At 47.8% G+C, this 26,237-nt stretch overlaps 4 protein-coding genes across 4 annotated transcripts; 2 read left to right on the forward strand and 2 right to left on the reverse strand.

Moving 5' to 3' along the window:
- Positions 1-121: 121 nt before the first annotated feature.
- CLUP02_12644 (major facilitator superfamily transporter) lies at positions 122-3,892 on the reverse strand (the record flags this gene model as incomplete). Its single annotated transcript, XM_049291608.1, has 13 exons — positions 122-301; positions 385-643; positions 699-789; positions 980-1,016; positions 1,076-1,627; positions 1,701-2,283; positions 2,333-2,366; positions 2,419-2,755; positions 2,841-2,975; positions 3,028-3,040; positions 3,101-3,421; positions 3,501-3,812; positions 3,888-3,892. 13 exons carry the CDS (start codon positions 3,890-3,892, stop codon positions 122-124), a joined length of 2,859 nt encoding a protein of 952 aa, XP_049148754.1.
- Positions 3,893-4,228: 336 nt separating this feature from the next.
- Positions 4,229-4,539, forward strand: CLUP02_12645 (uncharacterized protein; the record flags this gene model as incomplete). Its single annotated transcript, XM_049291609.1, has 2 exons — positions 4,229-4,376; positions 4,430-4,539. Coding segments are annotated over 2 exons (258 nt in total), but the record flags the coding sequence as incomplete, so codon positions are not given.
- A 10,643-nt stretch (positions 4,540-15,182) lies between these two features.
- On the forward strand, positions 15,183-21,328 carry CLUP02_12646 (uncharacterized protein; the record flags this gene model as incomplete). The annotated part of the gene is made up of 4 exons (XM_049291610.1): positions 15,183-15,199; positions 15,266-19,306; positions 19,779-19,849; positions 19,929-21,328. 4 exons carry the CDS (start codon positions 15,183-15,185, stop codon positions 21,326-21,328), a joined length of 5,529 nt encoding a protein of 1,842 aa, XP_049148756.1.
- Positions 21,329-21,958: 630 nt separating this feature from the next.
- Positions 21,959-25,411, reverse strand: CLUP02_12647 (uncharacterized protein; the record flags this gene model as incomplete). The annotated part of the gene is made up of 3 exons (XM_049291611.1): positions 21,959-22,603; positions 22,666-25,318; positions 25,377-25,411. The coding sequence occupies 3 exons, from the start codon at positions 25,409-25,411 to the stop codon at positions 21,959-21,961; spliced, it is 3,333 nt and encodes a 1,110-aa protein (XP_049148757.1).
- Between the last annotated feature and the right edge of the window lie 826 nt (positions 25,412-26,237).

Below are 26,237 nucleotides of genomic sequence, written 5' to 3' on the forward strand. Positions count from 1 at the left end.
TTCTGCGTTATCCTTTCCTGGCAACTGCGGAGGAAACGTGGGGGCCGGCCGCAATGCGGCAATGATCATTGATGATTGACGATTGATGGGATATGCAATGCGGCGCAGCTCCTCCGGTACCTTACGGCCGGGTAGCACAGCTGCCCTCGCACTCGATTATGCACGAAATCCGAGAATCTGCATGGTGGTAGTTTCGCGCGCCGTTACTGTTCGACAACGGCCGCGCCGGGGAAGGGGGGAGGGTTGTTTTCCGGGATATGCAATGCGGGTTGTATGACTTGGGGTTGTTTGGTACGGCGTCCTATTGGTGAGGAGTGAGGAGTGCGGATGGAGTGTCTCACTTTGCCTTGTCTTGGCTTTGTCTTATTTTGGCTTTAGTTTGACTCTGGTCCGACATCTTGCTGCGAGGATTACTTGGGGTCGACTTCTGGGTTTGATGACAGGCTGTCTTGCTGCATATTTGCCGAGAGTTGAGGGAAGAGTTGGAAGAGCATTGGATGTCGAAATTAGACTATCCAGCCGTTTAGTCGAATGCGACTGCCTTCGTCTCAGAGCAGTGTGAGGCCAGAGGTGGTTGACAAGATTCTGATTGAGGTACGAGTGGCCCGGAGATATTTCTATTGTTTGTGTGTAGAGAGGAATTCTGTATTGGTGGTGCTGGGAATAGTCCATTCGCAAAGGTTAAGTCGGATGCTCACTTGCGTTGGTTGCTGGTCTGTGGTTGAGACTGAGATAGCCTCAAGGAAGGGGATGAGTAGGTGGTGATCGCTTCGGGGCTTGTCAAGATTTCTAGGGAGTTTTAGCAGCAAATAAGACATGGGTCAGTTATGTGCTTCTGAAGTTTGTTGTTTGTAAAATCGAAAGAACACCACCGCGATCTCATCTTGATCATTTACTGCAAGGCATCGTTGAAAAAGTTCATTTAATGACTGGATGATGAATCGACGGTTCTAGCCGTATCATCAACCTCACGCCACACTTTGTCCATCTAATCCTTGTAACAGAATTGAGAACGTCTAGAAAAACACGTGAAAAGGCTCCCAACCAGCTCCAGACGACCATCGCCTCATCAAACCTTGACCCAAACCTTCAACCCCATCCCGGCCCTCCTCGTCTTCACCATCTTCGCCGCACACCAAAAACACATACCAGCAAGCAAACAAGACCCCGCATACACCTGCGCACCCACATACCTCCCCCCCTCAGCCTGAATAATCGCCCCAGCAATCGGCGGACCCGTCAACACCGCAAAACTCACAATCGTAAACGTCATACCCATCCGCGTCCCCTGCTTCCTTGGATCGCTCGTCAGCTGGCTCAGTGCCGAAGGGAACAGGCTCTGGATCGCGCTGGCGACGAGGCCGTAGAATGGGGTCCAGACGTAGGGACCTGCTGTCGAGGAGACGGCGACCCAGCAGTACATGAGGATGCTGGAGGCGAGGGACATGGGGATGAGGGTGTTTATGGAGCCGACGCGGTCGGCGATGTAGCCGGGAAGGATGCGGCCTGGTACGCCGACGCCGTTGAGGACGAGGAGGAGGTTGAGGGAGGCGTTGTAGGAGAGGCCTATGATATCGCGGGTGTAGGAGGCTAGGTAGTAGAATGCGAAAAAGACGCCTAAGTAGTTCTGTGATGGGGTGAGTATGGGGCTCTGGGAGACTGAAACCGAGTTGAAGAGGAGGTTATTCGAGACAGCTTACTAGGAAGGACCCAATGGCGTAGAAAGTGTACTCCAACTCTTTGAAAGCAGCCCACTCGACGATGCTCCCGGCTTTCCTGGGCTTGACTCTCGGCTTCAGGAAGATGAAGCTGATGATCAGCGTGCCGGCCTGCACGAACGCGATAGCACGGATGGTCCACCCGAACCCAATACTTGGAAGCAGCTGCCTCACCATGCTAGGATAGATCAACCCGCCCGTCGAGCTGCCAATCGACACGAACCCCAGCGCAAGTGCCCTTTTCTTGTCGAAATAGGTGGACGCCGTCGACAGGGCGGGACAGAAGAGCAAGCCGTTGCCGAGGCCTAGGCAGATACCCTGCGAGAGGAACAATTGCCAGTACTGCGAGCAGAAGGAGGTTGCGAACATGCCTAGGAACACGAAGAGGAAACCGGTGACGAATAGGTGGCGAAAGTAGCCTGCGTCTGTGAGGCGGCCGCTGAAGGTGCTGATGAAGAAGAGGAGGAAAACCTCGAAAGAGCCGATCCAGGCTATGTCTGACGGCGGGCGTCCGAGTAGAGTGGTGTAGTAGGATTGGAAGACGCCGAATGAGTTGACGATGCCCCTGCGATTTGTTAGTTTGGCTGGATGTACACAGCTTATGACGGACTCACCAGGTATTCATAATGACCAGATGGGCGCTGAAGACTGGTGGAAGTTAGCCTCGTGAGCTTAGGGTTCATGGCACGCAGCAACTCACTCGCCATCCATGCGGTGACGCCCCCGTCAGGAGGCGGACCTTGTACAATACTGGACCTGGACGTGGCCCGACTGAGCACCCGGCCCACGATCCCGCTGGCCTCGGCGCCGGCCCCGTGCCCAGCATCCGTGTCCGGGTCCGTGTCCTGCGCCACGATGCCCGGCGGGTCGTCGTCCGATGAAGACGACGGCAGCGCCTTTTCGTCGCTGTTTACGGCTTCCTTCATGCGAGCATTATCGTCGTCATGAGGGCGCGACTCCATCGTCTGCTGTGGCCCTGACTTTTCGACATCATAGGCGATGTGAGGAGGGGAAGAGCTCATGATTTCCCTTTTGCCCTATTCCGGAGAAGCGCGCCAATCGCAATGCCGAGACACGGGTATCGCTCCGATCTCGATAACTTAAGCGGCTTCTTGTACAAACTTTCGCAATGTCGTCATGCTTCAGTTGCCGAATCCATAGAACTCCTGCTAAGCAATGAATAGCCGACGCAAACAGAAGTGCTCGAGAAACATGAAGAATGAAGAGATCAGTAGGGGTGTCGTCGCAGAAGCAAAACTGTTTCAACGGCGCCAAAGCCTCAAGCGCGCCCACCCTAGGCCCTTAATACTTGGAAAGCGACGCTGTTTGCTCGAGTCATGGCGGCGCTGAAGCGACACTATCGATCACACCTAAATGACTACCCACCCCCGGCGCCGACCCCGGCCGCGGGCAAGCTGCATTCTGGCCGGGTGTTGGAGAACAAGGAAAGCAATCCACTTTGAAACACACGCAATCCGGGGGGCGGTAAAGTGGGTGGAGACGAGTTGACAAGCCCTTTTGCAGCTGTCAAAGAGAATTGTCGAGTATCACTCCATATTGTCCGTACGTATGGGTATGCGGTTTGTACTTGTTTGCGATTGTGAATGCGACTGCGACTGGAAATCATTGCCCGGGGGGCTCGGGGAGGCGTAGGCGAGCTGCTGAACATATCGAATAAAGACATCGGGACGTCAATCCGCCCGCTAGTGTGGGTAAGGTGGGATAAAATCGGCGAAACGGCCTGGCTGCTTTGGTGGCCCCATCGAGATCAACGCTTGTCACCGGCCGGTTCCGGCTTTGGCTGCTTGCTGATCGGAGCTGGACCGCTCCGAGGCATCTCCAACTTCGGAGATGGGCCCCAAACGAAACGTGATGGACAATGATTTATCGAGATTCTTGGTGTGAGAGGCAGCAGGGAAGAGGGCTGCTCTGTTGGCGAAGTAGTTGATAGGGTGCGTGCGTGGATGGAAGAGAGAAGCTTTCTGGCCTGCCCTGTCCTGGAAGTGGAGGTGAAGGTGTGCCGTTGGCATCAGCCACAGCCCGGTGTACACGCGGACCAAATCCGGTGCCCAGCCACATTTGGCGACTTCGACTCTACGGCTTCACACGGAGAACTTACAACTCACCACAACATTCACCCCCCGATCTGGGAAAATAAGAGAGTCTGACTTCATATCGCCCAGACCTGACGTCAGAAACTTCGGCATTCCTCTCTAATCGACCGCCTCTTTTTGACCACAACTCCGGTTCAATAAAGATGCAGACACTTTTAGTAAAAACGAGCTCGCGCTTAACACTATAGTATCTTTACCTATACTTTCACCACTGCCTCCACTGCTACTGCCATTCCTCTTCTAATCTTCCTTATCTTAGTAGTTCATCCTCTATGTATTCCCTACAGAATACACACAAAGGCTCGGACGTTGAAGAATAGGCCAGGGTTAAAACACACCGTTCTGTAAGTTGCTCGAGGTATACGCTTCCGACTCATTCCGCTGACTCACACCAGGGTCGCAAACGCAACTCGACGCCTTAAGAACGTCAAGAGAGCCGACATCACTGGCGATAATATAAAGCTCCTCCCACAGGTCGATCCCGACAATGTGCTTGACCTAGAGGGTTTTCCAGCCACTCTGGGCGACTTTTGGTCGATGGACGGTATGTAACATGTTTGACTCAGATGCCTAGGGCTCGGTACTAATACTATACAGAACGCGACATTCGCCAGCTCGCCACGAACCTTGGAATGGAGTCGGACAAGGTCGCATACCCCAAGCTCATGCACCAAGCGTTTGAGCGGATTGCCGGGGCTTCTTACTGAAGTCATGACATAGACGACAACTCCCGCTCCTGGCGGTCGAGTAACCCCCCCCCCGGCCCCCCAAACAATTATAAATTGTGCGCGGGCAAAGGAATGAACGAGCGTTTCTTTTTGGTCTTTTTTCAGTTTTTTAGCCGAACAGAGTTGTTGGTTTTTGGCACCAACAAGAATTTCGTATGCTTGAAGATGTGACTGCGCCACGACTTGTATGCTTGCGCATTCGATTCCGATAGTCATCACGATAAATCTGGAGAGTATCATGAAGATCAGGGAGAACCTTTAGCCCTGAGTTGGATTATCCTTTGGAAGACCGTGGAGCCGGCACGAACGACATCTGATGGTCTTACATAAACCCCATCTTTCCCCTATCTCGTCCCCTTTCCCTTTTTCTCTCCAACCACCTCACTACCATCGCCTTGGCGTTTCTTTCTCTGCAAGCATTCTCAATCAAGATCACAAAATCAACCAGGGACGGCAGCACGAACAACCCTACTACATTTACCACTGGCCATAACTAGGATAACGCTATCCGCCGTCTCCGAGACAATCTAGCCAAGGCTTTTACCGACTTCACCAGCTAGGTATAGCGACAGCAGGCTATGATTAAGACGCTATCTAAAGTGGCCCGCGAGCCATGTTCCAGGGTGGGTTTTTATTATACCATTATAAAAGTTTAATTATATAACCAGGAGCCAGTTTTAAAATACGATTCTAAAGTCTTTAGCCTATCTTCTCCTAAATAAAGAATTTAGTCCTTCGCCGCTTTATATTCTAGCTCTACTATAACTCTTTCTATTATTATTACTATTCTTATTATATTTATTATTTCTACCCTTCCTATTGTGCTTCGTTTTTTATATATTTGTTGGCGAATATACTTATGTAAAAGAAAATAGAGAATATTAAGATAATAATAATAAATCTTATGTTAATAACCGACATCTTACTTTATTTGCTTATTATTATACGAAAGTATATCTGTATTTCGATTAATTTGTAGTAAAGTTTAGTATTCCTAATGCCGATTAAAATAAAGAGCACTAATAGAGTACCAAGCACGCTTACCCTAGCGCACTACCAACGCTATAGAATCATACGCCCCCTCTAAGCCTCGGGGAGGACCACACGTAGAAGCGATTTCAGAATCACCGGAACGCTTAGAAAATTGCAACAGTACAACAGGAAGTGCTTTCGTAATCTCGAGAAGGGTTTCCGTCATCTCAGTGACGATGACCTACCCAACCTCAAGGCCGAGCTACGAAGCAAGCCGACTATTGCCGCAGATACCAAGGTAGGCCTACCAGGTCACATAATGCGGGAACCTTGGTCTACTGGCTTCGTAGTCATTGCGTCTTTCAAAAGGCTGCGACGGGCCAATGGCTATCCCATAACCGCAGTATATAAACCCCTTGGCTCTCAGGCTTGTTAGTTCTTCCTTTTTCTGTTCTTCTCTTCTCGCTCCGTGAATCTATCATCCGAGTCTTTTATCAATCGCAAGCACTCCACAACTCACGGCACCACCCAAAGATTCGAAGGCGTTCATAATAAACAACCGCGTCAAACATGTCGATATCCTAACATAAGAGAGGCTTCCAAGACTACTTGACTCCTAATCTGTTACTCGCTAGATTGTTCCAACGGCCTTGAAACCAACGAAGCAATGACGCGCATCTCGTTCGACGGCCATGGAGAAACTCCCCGCAGAGGTAACTAATTTCATTCTGGATGTGTTAGAAATGGATAGAGTAGATAGAACAGAATGACTTTTGCAAGTATCAATGTGCCTGTCTGGCCGAAGACTGAAGATGAGAGGCAGGCTTTATGCTGACTATATCCTCGAGTCCCTTTTGAACTAGTAATAGATGAAAAGAGATAGAAGGCGGCCTGGTCTAATTTCCGTCATCTCCTATGTTACTGCTTAGGCACTGATTATTCACGTTGTCGTCGACTCAGAGTGCGACAAAGATGTTTACCTTTCGCGTGCCTTTTTAGTATTATTAATTGCTAAACAGTGAAGCAATACGTGCAGCCTCGCACGTGAAGGTGTGGGCCCGCGAACTGGGTGAACAATGGTCCAGACTGGCGGCTGGCGTATCGATGGATATATCATGTATTCGTCCAGAGACCCAATTGAAGTGATGCTATTTATGCCGAGGGCATCTCTTTCTCGCTGTCGGATTGGAAGTCTAATTCGACCGCGGCATATAGCCGACTGCGCAGGGGCCAATTAGGGGCCCTATTTACGATTATCGTAGCCAGCCTAACCTATAGTTAGAACCTCCTTTTTATACCTATGTAGATATCTAAATAGTTTAATTAATCTCTTCGTTAACTACGGTTCGAACTAACTACCTTATAATAAGAATACTAATACTAATTAGTAATTAAATTTTATTATTATAGATTAGTAAGGTATCTCGCTACGTAAAAGAAACGACTTCTTAATACCGCACGGGATAGGAGATTCGTACTAATTAACCTTATAAAAGTAAATAAAAAAGGAGGCGATTTTCGAATACTATACGGAATTAAGTAATCGTAGCCCTTTACTACTTACGAGAGGTCGACGTTTATTATATTAAACTATGCTAGTTAACGGAACCGCTTAGGTAACTAATATTTCGCTATTACCTTAAGCAGCCTTTTTTACTAAATAACTTCCCCGCAGCCGGCCCGCGATTAGAAATTAACTAGCTAAATTAGTAAAAAGAATTCCCTATATAATAACTACTTACCTAATTAACTAGCGTAACGAACGGGCTTAATAATATAATATAAAAGAGTACTACGTAATTAAAAAAGGGGATCTCTAAATATAAATATTCTTATTTAGTAACGAAGGTAACCCTATAGGAGTTATTAAGCTAAGAGATCTATAGTATACGGAAAAGTCTATTATTACGGGGATTTTATAAGTACGCTCTTAAGCCCGCGATCTAAACGACCTCCTCGTAGCTCCTTTAACTACCCCCCGGGTATTACTTAGGAATATAATATAGGGGACGGTTTAACGAGGGAGGAGGGGATTTAGAAGTCCTAATAGTATTAAGTTAAGAGTATTATAGATCTTAGAAATTAACCTAAGAAGAAGGCGGCTATTTTAAAATAGTCCTACGACCTCTTGCTAGAGTTATTATTAGCCTAAAAAAAGGCTAAAAAGACGAGGATCTAAGGGAAAAAAAAAGAATCCTCTAAAAGGCCGCTAAAAGGCTTCTTTTTATACTAACTTATAGTATAAGATTACTAATTTTAAAAAATCGGTAATTAATAAAGATCCTAAGACTAATTAATATATCTTATTACGGTAATATAAACGTCTACCGCTATTATTATTAAAAGGAACTATTAGAACCTACCCTTTTATATTAGACGAAAAGGAGGATTTTAGTAGGTATAATAGCTAGCGATTTAGAAAGGTAGTAGTAATTATTAAAAATAGTAGAAACGAGAGTAGTAGCGAGACGGCGAGAGGAAGCGGGAATCTCCTAAACCCTAATAAATTCGTTAAGTAGTAAAAGCACGGATTTACTATAACCGGCGCGCAGATTAGACATATCCCTATTAAGATTAAATACGCTAGCGATTATTAATATGGGCATAAGCTAGAGCACGACCCTTAGTAAGTTAGGGCAAGGAAAAAGAGGACGAAACCCGATCCTAAATAGAATCCTAATCCCTTATAAGTAAGTAAATATTAACCCGGACTATTAGGGGACGTAAATATATAAAATTGCGGATTAGCCTAACGGCGAGTAAATTAACGTAGTATTAATTTATTTAACTAAGGTTTACGAGAAAAAGGGGCTATAGGGGTAACCCCTATTTTATAAAATCGTAGATAACCTTAGCTATTAGCTAGACGAATAGTTCGCAAGCGCAAGCCTAGGAATCGCAAAAGCGGTTAATAAATTCCTCTATAGGCAAGGGGTACTACTAGCGTAATTATAATTACGAGAACTTTATAAAATCTTAGTAGCGACAATTATAGAGGAGGAATTCGTAATATAGACCTAGGTATAAGTCGATAGGGCGTATAATCGCTTTAACGAATTTAGAAAAAGGGTAAACGACCTAGATTTCCTTCTTATAATTACTAATAGCAATCTATCGTTACAAAAGGATATATAGAAGCAAAATATAGTACTAAAAGTACGATAATTAACAATTCCGCCTATTTTGATCCATAGCTCATCGCCGCTACTAATACGAAATTCGGTACTAATTAGCTAGTAAAAAAGGAAGTAAACTACCTAAAGTTACTAATAGTACGCAGCGACGCAAGGATCGCATATAAATACTAAAAATCTAGTAGTAAATACGAAGCAGTTTATAAACCTTAAAAAGATCTTCCTAAAAAAGAAATTATACTCTAAGGAGAAGTATAAGGTCTTATAAGAAACCCTAACGATATTTTATAATTACTACGAAAAAGTCGGAATTAGGGAACATTAGTACTATTCGGTAGTTAATATCGTACTCGTAAGCAAAGCCTCTAATTATTATTATGAAGCGGTACGTAATCTCGATCGAAACGACTTTCTTAGCATAATTAACGCAATCTAAAGCCGCTTCGAGACCTATAATAAGAACCTAGAGCTCCTATCTAAGCTACGAGCGATTTCTTTCGTATTTATAGCTAGAATAATAGAGGGTAAATCGCAAATAAAAATCCTTAAAGAGCTTATCGATCGAATTAATAAGCTAGCGAAAACCTAGCTAAATAAGGGGACTAACGAGCGGAAAGTTAGATATCTTTATACCGCAGTCTAGCGCGTTTTAAAAGCGAAAATAACTCTATACTAAGTACCTAAAAACTACGAGACGCTCTGCTCGAGGCTAAGATTTAGTTTTAATATTAAAATAAAAATACTGCGCTAAACCTATTTCTAAGTATATAACGGCCCTTACTAATAGTATTAGGTCGACCGAACGTATAATAAAAAAAGAAAGGAAGCTAGGTACGGTAATTGCTAGTAGGGAATCCTAGATTCGTTAAATAGGCAGAGATTTAACTCGCGAGTAGGGTAACAGAAGAAGTAGTGTTTTATTTATAAAAAGGATAGATATTAGTTAAGTAACTACTCTAAAAAAGAGCGTACTAAATTATATAAATAATATAGAAAATCGAGGGTAGTAAATAGTAAAACTAGCCCTTATCGATTTAACTAATTCCTCGTTATATATAAGGGCAGATCCGGGGGCACGGAACCTAGCGAAAGTAGCTAATTTAATAGCTTAAAGCACCCGCACCCTATAGGAGATTCAGAAGATAAAGAAGATCTTACCCCCTATACTAACGAATTAGATTACGACGAAGTCGATAATATTAACTACTCTTTTTTTACCCCGTTAGCCTCGGGAGGATATACGAGGCTAAACGAATAAAAAGTAGTAAAAGCCCTTAATAAGTAGGCTTTTATTTATAGATAGTAAGGGAAGGTCCCTTAGATAATAAATACGGAGGTAAGTAAAAGGACGAATTTAATAGCGCAGAATTCCACTCTCTTAATATTTAAAAAAAAGAGATAGGGTACTAAGTAATTCTAAGGGTAGCTAGAGGGGTCCTTTTTATACTACTTAGATTACTTAAATACTAAGCTCGTATAGGTATTTTACGTAAATAAAAGGTACGGCCTAAATAATTTCTATAGGATTATCCTAAATACTAGGGTATTATAATAGTTAATAAGAGGAAAAGGGTAATTCTAAGCGTTATAAAAAATCGCACTAGTAACGCTTAATACGTTAATAGCGGGTATTGTGAGGATTAGCTTCGGCCTAGGTAAGGAAATCGTCGCCCTAAGTACGGTAGAAGTAAAAACGTACTTCGGAACGATAACTTTCTATATCCTACTTATTAATACCCCATTTCTCTTATATTTAAAAGATATAGATCGATTAGGTATTATATTTAATAATACGAGGAACAGAATCTCTAGCTATAAGCACTTTAAAATAGTCGAACGATAATAGGGGTACGCGTTTATAACGCTTACTAATAATACGAAGTCGATTAATTACTTAACGGAAAGTGAGCTTAGATAACTATACTAAAGATTTAGCTACCCGTTAGTTGCGAGGCTATATAATTTCCTAAAGTATTTAAGTAATAGTAATATCGAAATAGGGGCGCTAGAGTAGTTAATAAAAGTATATTATTAATACTAAATAAATACGCAGAGCCCACGCAGATTCAAATTTAAATTACGTAATAAGCTTAACTTTAATTAAGAAATCGTCGTCGATATCTTCTATTTAAATAGTCGACCGGTCCTATATATAATTAACGAGGCTATATTATTTTAAGTAGGGCAATTCTTACGGGATTTATAAATAAAAATAGTATAGGTAGCTTTATGAAAAAGCTAGATCGATATATACTAGGGACCGCTAGACGGTATTAAAACCGACGCTAATATTAGTTTTAAGTTAATAGAATTTAAAGAAAATGCGACGGCCTACGGTATATAGTTAAAAGTCGTACCTATTAAAGCGCACTATAATATTAAAAAAGTAAAAAGGGCGCACTAGTAGTTAAAAAGAGCGTTTAAAATTATTAAAGAAAAAAATCCTAATTCTAACGACGACGAATGCCTCTAAATAGTACTTAAATACTATAACGATATTATAGGGCCCAACGGGCTTATACTAACGCTTTTAGTATTTAGAGTATATTTAAGAACGACCTTAGCCTCGCTACTATTGCTAGATATAAGCTAGCGAGCTTAAGTAGTTAAAAAAGTAATACGGGTACTGCGCGAGGTAAGCGTAAAAAGGTAAGTTAATAAAGTAATTACTACGCGCAATAGGCCCGATATAGGGGTTAATTTAGATATGCCCCTAAATTCGGATATATAAGTATAGCGCGAAATTACTTAATAATAGGCTAGGCTATATAAATTAATTTCCGTTAACGAGCGTTCTTACGTAGTCGTAAGAGATCGTAACTAGCTACTCGAGGTATTAATTACGATAGTTAGACTATATTATATAGATCCTATCGAGGTAATTTCTAGCCTATAAAAAAAAGAAGAGCTAGGGGAAGCTATATAACCCGCAGTAGAGGTATAGGAAATTATCCTTAACGAAATCGTCGTAGTAGTACTAATAAATAACGAGGAAGAGGAAATTGCTAAAAGGGCACTAATACGTCGCAAGAGACCACGATAGTAAGCACTAACGCAGTAATTTATTACTAATAACGAAGTAATTAATACTTTTTATATAACAAAAAAGAAAGCCGATTTCGAGCTAGTAGTTAAACTACGTAAGGAAGGCGTAATTATAACTACTAAAAAGCCGTATAAGGGATTAGATCTTATCGAAGTAAATACTTTGCGCGATCGAGGGGTCTATCGATTTATCCTCTACGATTTAAAAAAGTATATAAACCTCCGTATATTTAAATCGCAAATAGTTCGTAAAATTAAAAGAAAAAGAATACCCTAACTGTACGAGAAGTCTAGATACGTAATTTAGGGGTACGGCAACGTTAAAAAGGCGACGCTACTTACATAATCGCCTACTATATAGCACTATAACTAACGATTAATAATAGCACTAATAGTATCGCTACGGAAGAAGGGATACGAGATTTGGAGCCGTGATATTACTTAGGTATATACCTAATTAGCTACAGGGCTCATAAGGAAAATCCTGGCCCATCTACTAAAGGAAATAGCTAGTAAGTACCTAGAAAGCACGATTATTAAAGTACTTAAGCTACTATATAAGCTCGCAGAATCGGGCACCTATTAATAGGCTACTTACTACGATTTTTATATTAATTAACTATTAATAGTTACCTTTATATATAACCCGTACTTACTAGTCGCGGAGTACGAAGGCGACTAATTTAGGATTATTAAAATATAAACTAATAATATATTAGGCCTATCTAATATTAACTTTATAAAGAAAGAGGATAAGGAGCTTTAGAAAGCGAGCTTCGTAATAAAGCTAAAAGAGGTCCTTATAATAAATACCCCCTTAGTATTTAATAGCGGGATTCTTATAATCGAAGGGGAAACCGTCGTTTTTTAATAAAAGGGGTAGAGCGAAAAGATTAACCTCGTCGACCCGAACGTAACTAATATTAAGAAGCGGTATAAGGCTAAGCTTATATAAGGGGCATATATTATAAGTATTTATTAGCCCGAGGTAACTTTTAATTATATTAGGGTAGTATAGGTTATAGATCTAACTAAACGAGACGTCGAGGTACTTAATAAGCGGCTTAAGTAGTAGTAAACGAATCTCGATCGAGGTCTCGTTTACTACCTAATCGACCTTATAATTAGTAAGCTTTACGTCTTCGTTAATAGGTTATTTACGAATAATAACGACCTTATTTCGTAATTAGGGTATATTATTATCTTAGCTAACGAGAGTATAAATAAGAGCGAATTCACTATATATAGTAATATAATCCACTACTCGTTAACTAAAAGTAAGTAAGTAACGAGAAGTATACTAGCGTTAGAGGTCTATAGTATAATTAACGGTATTAACCTCTCCTATACGATTTTAACGATACTAAAGAAGATTACTAATTAAATTAGCCTTCTACTTATTCTAATAGTTATTTATACTAATTCCTACTCGCTATACGAATACCTCGTTAAATTAGGAACGACGAAAGAAAAGAGGCTTATAATTAATATTATAGCCCTTAAGTAATCGTATAAAAGGCGCGAGATACTTAAAATCTATTAGATTAATAATAAAAATAACCTCGCAGACGCTTTTATAAAAGTAGGACTAAATAAGGGATTAGAATAATTCGTAAGTAGCAGAAAAGTTACTATATAAATAAAGGGATAAGTTATATAAAAAGAATAGAGAAAAGGAGGAAAAGGAGACGACTTAGTAAACGGGCCCGAGGTCGAATTATACCTCTAATTATAGTAGTTAAATCGATAAAAAAAAGAGAAAGTTAGTATTAGATTAGAAGTCTAATTCGATTACGGTATATAACCGATTACGTAAGGGCTAATTAGGGGCCCTATTTACGATTATTATAGCTAGCTTAACTTACGGTTAGAACCTCCTTTTTACACCTACGTAGATATCCAGATAGTTCAATTAATCTCTTCGTCAACTACGGTTCGAACCAACTACCCTATAATAGGGATACCAACACTCGCAAAAAGATTTCTCCCCCACTCGACAGGACGAAGCTGTCCTGAAACTGCGCAAATCCTAACCAACGGCGCGACAGCTCACCTACTTATGACAACTACGAACGCGCCTCGAGTCATCAGCAGCAAAATCCTCGTATCATCTCGGTATCTCGGTAAGGTCTCCTGCCATTTGGCCGAAGCGTTGGCGGTGCAGCATGCTGATCATCCCGAGCATGCTCCGTGTCACTGGCCACCTCAAAAGGATGAGTCTTGGCAAAAATTGTCCCGTAGAAAGAAAAGCAGGCAGAATTGGCGATGCGAGAGGCGGTAAGGCCAAGGCGAAGGACGGAGACTTGTTTGAGTTTGAGATGCCGATCCTGGACAAAGGTCGCAACCCCAAGTGGACAAATGTTGTTTGCTGTTTGCACATGCAAAAACCTCAAGCATTGGACTGACGTGGGACATCCTGCCACTTTGTGCCCCGAGCCCTGCACTCGCCCTGAGGGATAATGCAAGCCAATCGTGGTATCTGGTGCGTGTTCAAGCTTGTCTGATCTGAATGTTGACCTTATTTTTTGCACTGGAGACTCTGTTGACATAATCGTGGTTCAGGTGGAACCAAACACGGCAGGTGGTCTTCTAGGGTACCTGGCTGTCGTTGAATTTGGAAAGCACTCGCGGTGGTAAGCATTTGTCACGCCCCGCCCGGCACGCCGGTGCAACTCCAACCTCACCTCACCTCACCTCACCTCACCTTACCTTGAACGACTACAAGCCCGACTTGTATCGCGAGACTTTCACTCAATCCACCGAAAGGTTCCGTCACAGTATTTTTCAACTTTTTCATTCCACATCCCGTCATTCCGGTCACCTGGAGGCCGATTTCCCGACCACCTCAGCCCCAGCATCTGCCAGGCAGACGAGGCCAATCAAGAGGCCGTTGGGCTGACTTCTCCTTGGCATGCCGTTTACCTTTGACGGTTGTCTTGGGACCCCAGCCCGCATCGCTCTCCTATTCGTCGCGGGAGCAGCCGCATACTTTGGCGTTGACGGCCTCCCGCTTCTTCGCTGCAGGGTGCCCACAACACCATCACCACTCTCCTATCAACACGCGATGCAAAGCTTGTCCAACGACGACTCGTAAGCCCTGCGACGGACAAGAACCACGAAACCCCCAGCATCATACGTCCGACATGGCCAATCAATTTTCTAGCCTCTGTTCGGTTGGTGCCTGGGCCCTTACGCAGAGAGCCTTCTTGAAACTGCTGCATGGTCCTTCCTTCTGCTGGAAATGCCATCCACGGCTTTGTCTAATTGATGAATGAGACTACGCAGAAGCTAGCTGAACCATGTCCTAGAGTCGGTCCCTCATAAAAACGAGGCTTCTCTCGCACCCGATAATGCCCCTTCTGCCGACCTGTCTTTCTGGATCACTTCAGCCCTTGGACACTCTGGAGCGAATGCTCGACACCAATCATAGCCAAATATCTCGACGGTAATCACTCTACCAAGCGCCTAAAGATGTGGAAAAATGGCAGGTGAGTCATGGCAATCGCCTCGATCTATTACTCGTCGTCTCGAAGCTAACGTCCATCGTGCGCTAGGAATCGCCCGGGACCGGCTTCGTCTACAAACGGCCCATGCTCCTATTACCTGAGGACTGGAACCTGTGGCTATGGCCCAAGGTGCAGATTCTCTCATGATACAGGCAACGAGCCCGGCCGTGGAGAACAAGGTCAGTGGCGAATTAGCAATCCGTCACCCGACGACTCACCAGCGAATGTCGGACGACTTGATGGCCGGATCGCCAATGCCCCGAGCCGAGCCCGTAACCCGGAGCGTGAGCGGTTGTTCCAGTGGAAACGACTTCGACCTCAGCCGAGACAGGTGTCGCTTCTCTGGGACGATACTACGTCGAACTTCTTCCGTACTGCTATCAGTCTGGTGGAACAAGATGTGAGCCTGGCGCAAGAGGTCGTCAAGGAGATGGCCGCTGATGGTCGGCTGCCGCTCGTCAGAGATGTCATTGAGGGAGCCGCTTCAGCTAGAACGCCCGAGGCCAAAGCTCTTCTCTGGGAATCGCGTATTTCGCCCCTGTTCCGAGTCTTGCTCCACCCGACTGTCGTAGACTCGGTGGTTCTCGAACAGGAAACGGCTGTGCTCTATCGATTGCTCTTGGGAGTTGACGCCACACGCCTGAAAACCCTCTTTAACTTTGTCTTCGATGTCGTTGATCATTGGTACGAGTTGCCTTTCGAAGACACGCCTGTTTCTGCCATGGAAGCACTTGCTCTATCGTGCGGCGTCTTGGCCAAGGTTATCAACACCAGCACCTTGAATATTGTCAATGCCCTCTTTCACCCCATTGTCGAAGGAATCAAGCTGCGATTAGATGTTTTCGGCAACAAAGATAGCGACTTCCATACCCTGCAAGCAACAAGGCATCTCGACTATGTTTACCGTCGCCTGGGTATCGGCCAAACTCTGGTCGACGCTGTCCATATCTCGGCTTCTTCTGGTGCCGTGGCCGAATTCACTCTCAGCCAGGATTTGCCTGGAAAACTTTCCAAACGCCGCAAGCGCCACGACAATGACCACCAGGATATTTCGGATATCAAGCTCATGCCTACCCACCAAGAAATCATGTCTTCTCGAGATGAATACTTGCCGGTCGCCAACCCCGCACAACACCACTTGCAAGGCCTGCGAGGTTTGCTAGATCGGCATTTCCGCCTGTTGCGCGAGGACACACTCCATGATTTACGAAGCGCCATTCGCACAACCGTGGAGTCAAATGTCAAGGTGCGAGATATTCGGACACGAGTTGTTGCCTACGACAACGCCTTTGCTGTTGACATGACCTTCGACAGATGGTCAGGTCTTGAGTTCATTATCCAGATTGACCAACCCCGACCGACAAGAGGTTTAGACAAATTGCAACGCGGCACTTGGTGGGCAGGAAAGAAACTCATGGATGGAGCTCTTGTTTGTATTGTTGATGAAGTGGGTGGTATTTTCTTCTTCCAGGTCTCAAAGTCGACCATCAGAACTCCCAAAGATGAGACCCAGCAGGGTCAAGGAAACAACCAAGGGGAGGATAAGAGCGATGCACCGCGCTACAGTCTGCTAGACGATGAAAACCACGCATACGTACATCTACATCTCGTCGACACAGGAATCGACGAAATCAAGAGATCTCTCAGGTGGTTCAAGACCATGCAGATCGTCCGCCAGCATCGTCGTCTTCTCGAATTCCCGTCTATCCTACTGGCTTCTTTCACCCCTCCGTTGAAGGCATTGCAAAACATGTCAAAGACCCTGGATCTCCCTTTCCAAGACCTCCTAACGCTTCGTGCTGGGAGTCGAACAGCGGATAATCCTCCCCCACTCTACTCCAGGCGACCTGATTTCTCTTTCAATCTCAGCTGCCTGTCGACTGATGGCAGGGAACTTTCATACACTCCCGGCGATGCGATCAATCCATCGCGTCTAAGCAGGCACTCCAGTCTTGATAGGACTCAATCCGAGGCCATTCTCAATTCACTCAGAAGATCCTTCGCCCTGATTCAAGGTCCCCCGGGTACAGGGAAGAGCTATACCGGAGAAGCGCTCATCAAAGTCTTGCTTGCCAACAAATCGAAGGCAAAGCTGGGGCCCATCATGTGCGTTTGCTACACCAACCATGCTTTGGACCAGTTGTTGGAGCATCTTTTGGATGGTGGTGTCCAGAATATTATTCGCATTGGCTCCCGATCAAAGTCCGACAGGTTGGCTCCTGTAAATTTGAGAGCGGTGGCTCGAGACATGACCCGCACGGCTGCCGAAAGTCGGGCTCTTTACAAATCTGTCGAGACTGTGGACGGCGACACAGAACAGATTCGCGGTACGCTTTCGGATTTCATCTTCAGCAGAGACAACGAAAAGATTCGTCTTCACCTTGCCCAACACTATCCTGCCCAACACGAAGAGCTGATGGGGCCAACCTTGCCGAAATTTGATGATGAAAAAGGGAGATGGCAGACTGTAGACTACTCACGCGGCAACGTATTCAAGAAGTGGCTCGCTGGCGGCGCGCCTACCAATACGACGCGCCCACTTCGGCGCTTGCGCCAATTGAAGCTAGCCGACCTCTACCATCAGGAACGTATCCTGCTCTACCAAGAATGGCTTGATGAAGTGTTGAGAGGAGAGATTGATTCGCTGTCGAACATGCACAAGGTTTACCAGGAACACAAAGAGAACAACAACAAAATCAGGAGCTCCATTGATCTGCGTTGTCTTCAAGAAGCGAACATCATTGGTGTTACAACCACCGGTCTCGCCACCAATCTTGACCTTCTTCGACGGGTGCACGGCAAGGTTCTTGTGTGCGAGGAAGCGGGCGAAGTTTTGGAAGCCCATCTTTTGACCGCGCTCTTGCCGACTGTTGAGCACGCCATTCTGATCGGGGACCATCTTCAGCTACGCCCTCAGATACAAGACTGGACACTCCAACGGGCAAACCCGGCTGGCGTCAAATACTCCCTAGATGTATCGCTCTTCGAGAGACTTGTCCAACCACCTCCAAACGTACCGAGCATCCCGTTCAGTGTCCTCGATACGCAACGTCGGATGCACCCATCGATAGCGGAACTAGTACGATCAACATTGTACCCATCTTTGTCAGACTCTGAAAACGTGCAAGACTACCCCGAGATCCCAGGCCTGGCTCGGAGGCTGTTCTGGCTTCACCACGAAAGCCCAGAATCGGGGGGAAAGTCTGATCAGGACTCTGTTGAGACGTCATACTCCAACAATTTTGAGATTGAGCTTGTCTCGGCGCTTGTATCCCATCTGTTAAGGCAGGGTGTATACAAATCTGGGGAAATTGCCGTCTTGACACCTTATCTAGGACAACTGAACAAGCTACGACAGAAGCTCAGCTCCGTCATGCAGATCGTCATCAACGACCGGGATATGGACGATCTTGCTGAGATGGAACCTGCTTCTGCTGCCCAAGGCAGCTTCACGAACGTGGGACAAGCCGCGAAAACAAATGCTCTGAGCGGTGTTCGAGCCGCAACGGTCGACAATTTTCAAGGCGAGGAGGCCAACGTTGTCATTATCTCACTTGTCCGCAGCAACAACGACAACAGGTGTGGATTCCTCAGTACTTCCAATCGCATCAATGTTCTGCTGTCTCGGGCTAAGCACGGCATGTACATCATTGGCAATTCACATACCTCGAGCCATGTCCCGATGTGGGCGCAAGTCACGGAAATCCTTCAGAACGGTGGCAACTTCGGCAACAGGCTGGAACTACAATGCCCGCGACACCTTCAGAACAAGAGCTTTGTGTCACAGCCCGAAGATTTCCTTCGATTTTCTCCGGATGGTGGGTGCAAACTCCGGTGTGACCGTCGGCTCGCATGCGGCCACGCCTGTACTGGCCCTTGCCACTCCGACCACCTCCACAACGCCATCAAATGTCTCGAGGACTGTGCCAGGCCGCAGGTGAATTGCGACCACCCATGCCGCCGACGCTGCGGAGAGCCTTGCGACAAGCTTTGCACAGAGGTGCTGCGCGGCGTCGGCCTGAAGCTTCCTTGCGGTCACACTCTTGACACGGTCGCTTGCTGGAAAGCTCAAGACCCGTCTTTAATCCAGTGTGTCGTGCAAGTCGACAAAGTAGTGCCGGGATGTGCTCACGCTGTCAAGGTGTCCTGCCATGTAAACGTTACCAGGGACAGCTATCCTTGCAGGAGCGAGTGTGGCTTTCGGCGGCCTTGCGGTCACGCATGTAAGTCGCTATGCTCGGCATGTCGCGTTAGAAAAGATGGTAAGGTGGTCGAGGAGGATCACAAAGCTTGTCGACAGACCTGTGGTAGATCCTACACATCCTGCAGCCACTCTTGTCGAGCAGCTTGCCATAGCGATGAGGTTTGCCCTCCGTGTCCATCTCCATGCCAAAACCAATGCGCGCACTCAAAGTGTGGCAAGAAATGCCACGAGCCTTGCGCGCCATGCGCAGAGGAGGCGTGTCCATCCTCGTGCCCACACTCAAAGTGCACTATGCCGTGCGTACATGTCACGTTGTGATCATGGAACTTTTCACTGTTTGCTGACTTGCGATGACAGTTGCGCCGCTCCTTGCGATTGGATTCCCTGCACCAAGCGGTGTACCGAGGTATTGAAGTGCGGACATCAATGTAAGTTATTTTTCTTCTTGTCAAGTGAGAACGTATTGACAGTGCCAAGGCCCCTCTGTCTGCGGTGAACGTTGTCCAGCCGAGAAGTATTGCCAGACATGTGCCGCGGATGACATCAAGAACAGGGTGGTCGATCTCATCCTCATGGATGACTACGTTTCAGTGGACCTGGACGAGGAGCCCTGCATCTTCCCAGACTGTGGCCACTTCTACACTTACACGACCATGGACGGACAGATGGGTCTCCGGGATCTTTACGATGTCTCGCCCGAAGGAGTGCCGACGGCCGTCAAATCGGGGTCCCACCCATTCTCGGTGACTGACATTAAAGTGTGCCCCGACTGCCGAGGGTCCCTAAGAAACATATCCAGATATGGGAGAATCGTTCGACGTGGTCTTCTTGATGAGTCGACGAGGAAGTTCATCAGCTGGGCCCACAGCGTCAAGCAGAAGTTGACAGACGCGTTTTTCGCTGCACAAGACAACCTGCAGAAGATGGAGAAGAATAAATTCAGCTTTCCTACCACGCAGTTGGGGTTTCCCATGCCCCAGTCGGTATTTGCTCTCAGAGGATCTCGGCAGCAACAAATGACCCATCTCTTCAAGCTCACGGGAAATACCAGGCACGCGGTACTCAAGACGCTCCGAAATCAGATCGCCAATTTTCTCCGGTCAGTAAGGAAAGAAGAGCAGCCGTATCAGCGCGTGGCACACTTGGTCTGGCATGTAAACAAGCGGCGGCAAACCAGCGACTACTCATTTGACGAGTCGGCGATCCAAATGGGTGGAGTCCTGGACGCCATGACGCTCTCGCTACGGTGTGATCTTCTTCTGGTCTCTGACTATATCAGTTTATGCCGCAACATGACCGACAACGACAGCGGCGGTGCCGAGTCCGCCAGCATTGATCCCATGCCATACATCAAGGACTGCAAGCAACTGATTGAGACTGCACGAATGAGAAATTATTCCCGGCTGGAAGTCGAAGGCCACATCTGCCTAGCCATGTTTTGTTACTTTGCACCGCCTGACGATGCTAAGCCGACGACTGACGCACCAGAGGCACCTAAAGCAGAAAACTCACCCACGAAAGAAAGTATGATCAAGCTCGGTGAGGACCACCTTTTAGAAGCTGAGAAGATCATCAAAGCAAATCCGTCCGCAGCCACGATGGCCTCCGAAGTCGAGACCGCGAGGCGCATGCTCCACGACGGAGTCTTCTACAGCGAAGTTTCCAATGACGAAATGCGAGCCGTCTACGCAGCCATGAGCAAGGAGTTCTTGGGAACAGGGCACTGGTACACATGCCGCAACGGACACCCCTTCACCATTGGAGAGTGTGGTATGGCGATGCAGCAGACGGTGTGCCCGGAGTGCAACGCTCCGGTCGGCGGCCGGAATCACTCTTCGGCGGAAGGCGTGAGGCATGCGGTGGAGATTGACGCACTTGCGCGCGGCATCGGAACAATGGGATTCTGAAGTAAAGTAAATTCATGGAAAAAAGTGTCCTGTGTAAAGGCTTTCACTTGCTGATTGTCTTGCTCGATGGACGCCCGTGATGACGGTCCTTCTTACCATAGACTGGCACACTGGTGATCTTGCTGTGTTGTCCGTCAGCCTACACTTTAGTTTCCGGATCTGTTGTGCATTCTTAGTCCTCATCTTCTATGAATACATATTCAATCGCTGCCTTACTTGCCTCTAAGCACAGCCTCAAGACATCCTTAGACTTTGTCGTTTGTGAGAACCTATAGTGACGTCGCCCTATCAATTACGGGAATGGCGTTGCAAGTGCTCCGTCACGTTGCACATCACCACTCCAAGTTCACACGTTGTAGCATGTAGGCAGTCTTCACTGCATATTAGCCAATACAAGAAAAGCGAGATGAGACTGTAACAATGGTTGAGACCTCCAAAAATCATTCATGTAGAATACTAGCAATAGCATACATAGGTGTAGGTGGTCCTTTCTCCCATGGTCATCTCAGCACACATCCCGACTCGCAATGAGCCGCCCAAGAAATTCGGATCAAATCGTGTGGCAACACAACAGTTCTCAATCCACCATTGTTGCAATCATTCTTGTGATCATCATGTGTTCCTATAAACTCAACCCCGGTTGATTCTAGACGAAGACAGAACCCTCAGGCCTGAGCTGGTCCAGTAGAAGAAAGGGCCTGCGTGGAGCTGGATGTTCTCTGGCTGGAATTGCTGTCGGCAATTGGCGGTCGCGCAATCATTCTTGCTCCAGCCGACGCGGATGTCATCAGACCACCAAACCTGAGGCTTACCATCGACTTGCAGAGTGATCAGGATGGAGCTGAGATCGGTGAAATCGACAGCTGAGAAAGGCGTAAGTGGGCAGCCGGAAGACTGGTCGCAAGCGTTGACCCAAGCTTTCTGGCTGACAGCTTCTGTCTCGGTGGCGTTGGTCGCATCCCATCTGTATCCAGTGAAAGTGAAGACACAAAGCTGGTTGGGAACCGCAGAGTCGGAGTGGCAACCTAGGTTCATGCCGAAGAAGTCAAATTGGAAGCAAGGAGAAGACGCCAGCTTTCCCATGCCGATCTGCGCAGTGTCGCCGGAGACGTCATCTGAAGAGGTGTTTGACAGAATTGGGGGCACAAACTCCACGAGACGACCACCAGAGGAGGGCAGGAAGGGCATCAGCGGGGGAGGACCAACAAGGAAACCCTTGGAGAACCAGAACCGGTGGTAAGAGTTGAAAAGCGGGCCAGACGAGACGTCATCAAACTGCGCGGGTCAGAATCAGCAAGTGAGTGAGATTTTGAGATAGCGGTAGCGGAGTGACTTACATCGAGAACCTGATTGCCAACCTCTGTGGTGCCGGTACAGATGGGTGTCGCAACAGGTGTCAGTGTGGGTGTGCTGGATGTTGCAGTTGTGTTGACATAACGCCTCTGAACCCCGCCAGGCTGAACAAGAGAGGTGAAGACTCCAGTGGTGAAAACTTGGACCACAGAGCTCTGAACGACGACACTCTGCCAAGTAGACACTGAAGGAGTGACGGTAGGAGAGACGGTAACAGCAGGGGCTTCGGCTGTGGATGCGGTCACGGCAGGGCCACCGACCGTGGAGACACCAGCAATGGTAGAGACTCCAAGAATGGTGGAAACGCCAATGATGGTAGAGACAACGGGAGAGCCAGTAGCACCGCCAGTGACAACGCCACCAGTGACAGCGCCGCCAGTGACAGCTACGTCCGAGGCAGATGCGACAATTGTATCGACCTTTGTGACGAGAGACTCGTAAGGGAACGTGTACGTGGTGGTCTCATCGGCGACGACGTTGATGAAACTGGTGGTGAGCACAGTCGTGGACGTGGTGGACTCGGAGCTGGTGCATGAAGTCGAGGTTGCAGCGCCAGGAAGCGCATTGTCAACCGTCGATGGCGCCGGCCAGAGAGTGATGACAGTAGGCGAGTTCTGAGAGCCGACAGCAGCAGTTGCAGGGTCGACAGGGACAGAGTAGCTACCAATGACTGAAGTTGGCGCGCCAGCAACAGTGGTTGGGACGCCTCCATTAGGAGCTCCTTGAGCAACAGTGACAGTGATCTGTGGTCCAGGCAGACCGCCAAAGGGGGGAACGCCAGTCTCAGCCGGATCAGTGTAGCCGCCGGGAAGGCCATTCGTATCTGTCGGAAAAACACCGCCTGCGGGAATCGTGAGTGTAATGGGGATCCCACCACCAGGAAGACCGTTGGTGTCCGTAGGGCTAACACCACCTGCGGGAACTATGATTGTGACTGGAATGCCAGGAGCACCAGAGCCAGGAGCACCAGAGCCAGGAGCACCGGAGCCAGGAGTGCCGGAGCCAGGAACACCAGAGCCAGGAGTGCCGGAGCCAGGAGTGCCAGAGCCAGGAGTGCCGGAGCCAGGAGTGCCGGAGCCAGGAGTGCCGGAGCCAGGAGTGCCTGAGCCGGGAACACCAGTCGAAGGATTTCCAGATGCACCAGGGATTACAGGGTCACCGTAGCTGCCGGGGATTGTAGGAGGAGTGGTATCTCCGGGGGTTGTAGAAGGCGTTGGCAACGTCAGGACAATCGTAGCAGTGGAAACAGAGACAGAGCTGGGGCCAGCAGAACCATCATCTCCCGGGATGCTTGGAAGAATCGTGGTGTAAGTTGAGGCACCCCCGGCAGGAGACTGAGGAACTGTCAAGGTGAACACGACAATGTTGCCCGGGTCCGAAGAATCAGTAGGTTGGTTTCCATTGCCAATGGCTGGCTGAGAAGCGTACAGAGTTGTGGTGACAACAGTGGAAGGTCCTCCGGCTGAACCGCCCGCGGGATTGGCAGGGACAATCACAGTGGTGGCGCCAGCTGGGCTAGCAGGAACATAGACAGTTGTGACACCTGAGCCTCCTGTTGAGGGAGAACCGGGAGTGGGAACTGTGTAAGTCGATACAACGGTTTGGATGGAGTAGCTCAAGGAACCATCTGGACCAGGAACCATGGTGGGAACGTAGCGAGTCGTGGTACCAACAGAGCCGCCGCTGCCAGGGCTTCCAGGAGCGGGAGTTGAAGCTACAGGGACTCCAGTGACTGGTCCAGTGCCGATTGCAGAAGGGAAAGTGACAGTGAAGCAGGTGACAAGTGTGTCGACGACAGGCGTTCCTTGACCAGAGTCAGGACGAGTCCGGTAGAGGGTGGTAGTGAAGTCTGTGATAGAGCCCCCATTGTCGTTGTCGGGGCCAGAAGGAGTGTTGGTGACGGCAGGTCCAGTGGCAGCCGGTGCAGTCAGGGTGTAAGTGAACAGCTCGCCAGACGCAGGATCGACAGCACCGTCCGTTACAGCAGAGCCAGGAACCGACCCAGTTCCGGCAGGCTGTGGGAAGGTGACTGTGAAGGTTGCAACAACCGAGTCCGCGGCGGGTGTAGCTTGACCTGGATTGGTGCCTGTCCTGTACAGCGTCGTGGTGATCACAGTGACACCCGCGGTGTTGCTGCCAGAGCCATTGGGGTCACCAGTAGCAAACGGGCAGTCGGTAGTGGCAGATTGAGAAGGGTTCCAAGGAAAGCCAGGAGGGCCAGGAAGCGTAATAGTTGTCGTTCCTTGACCACCGGGGCCGGAGTTACCAGGGGATACGGGAGAACCAGGAGAACCAGGGGAACCACCATTGGGGTCGCCAGAACCCGGGGAGTAGACAGTGGCAGTGACAATAGTGACAGGAGCGCCTGTAGCAGGGGAAGACTCCCAAGGTTTGGGCCCGGTGAACTGAGATCCTCCAGGAGGGGGATCGTAGCTGTCAATGGTGACAGTGAGAGTGGCCGGAAGACCGGGGGAACCAGTTTGGGCAGGAGACCAAGGAGAAGGGGCAGAGAACGGAACGGTTGCAGTGACAGTCTGAACGACAATCGAGGGACCAGGGTCGTTGTTGGAGTCAACCGTGATGAAGACCGTGGTGGTCGCCGCCGCGGGACATGTTGGCTGGGCATAAGTGCCAGCACTGAGAAGTATTGTCAGCTTCAAACTCGAATGGGACTGGAGAGAAAGAAAAGACTTACACCATGGCCGCCATGGCAAAGAGGGAAGCCCGCATCTTAGGCAATCGGAGGTGCCGGATCTAGGTGTAGGAAGAACACGTAGAATACGTAGGGTACGCTGATCGGATTGAATACGCAAAGAACGACGCGAACAAGACAGACAATGACAACGCAGAGGGAAAAGGATTGGGGCGAAAGAGATGAGAGAGAGGATGAAGAGGAGAGGAAGAAGAGAGCAGAAATGGGGGGTCCTTGGGGGATTAAGTAGGACGGGGAAGAACAGGAGACAATTCTGTAGAGCTGGATCGTGGGAAGGAAGTCATCGTCCTCTCTTTCCTCCTTTTAAGGTCCTGGAACCAGCTGTGGCCGATGACGCAACCCAACGTACGATGTACTTTGCAACAGAGGAAGGAAGGTGTCGGTAGCATCGCGAAGAGTAATACTCGTCTTGCTTCACTGAGAAGGCCCCAGTTCCATGCGGTCAACATCAAAACGTGCTCTCAAAACAACCACTTGCTCTCCCATCATATATTCAAAGAGTATACGGGAAAATGTAGCCCAGCATAAGTCCTCGTGGACCCAACCTTTGCTCTGGTATGCGCACCTTCAAGTGCTCCCAGTTCCGAGGCACTGGGCTGGCTCCTTCCTGATGTTCTTCCCGGGATCTAGGCATTGTACCTTGAAGTCCAGTACGTACTCGGTCACCCGTATGACATGTTGCCATGACATTCTGGAAGGGAGAAAAGAAAGAGGTTAGGTGGGTAGGAGGCAGGAGCCCGAGGCCGTCCGGCTGCCTACCTTCCTTCGACGCGGTATCTTGCGGTACAGCAACTTGGGCGAGAGAGCACCATCCACGTCAGGCCACGAGACGGGAACCATGGG

Source organism: Colletotrichum lupini, chromosome 6 (genome assembly GCF_023278565.1).
Source record: "Colletotrichum lupini chromosome 6, complete sequence".
NCBI classification, from domain to species: domain Eukaryota; kingdom Fungi; phylum Ascomycota; class Sordariomycetes; order Glomerellales; family Glomerellaceae; genus Colletotrichum; species Colletotrichum lupini.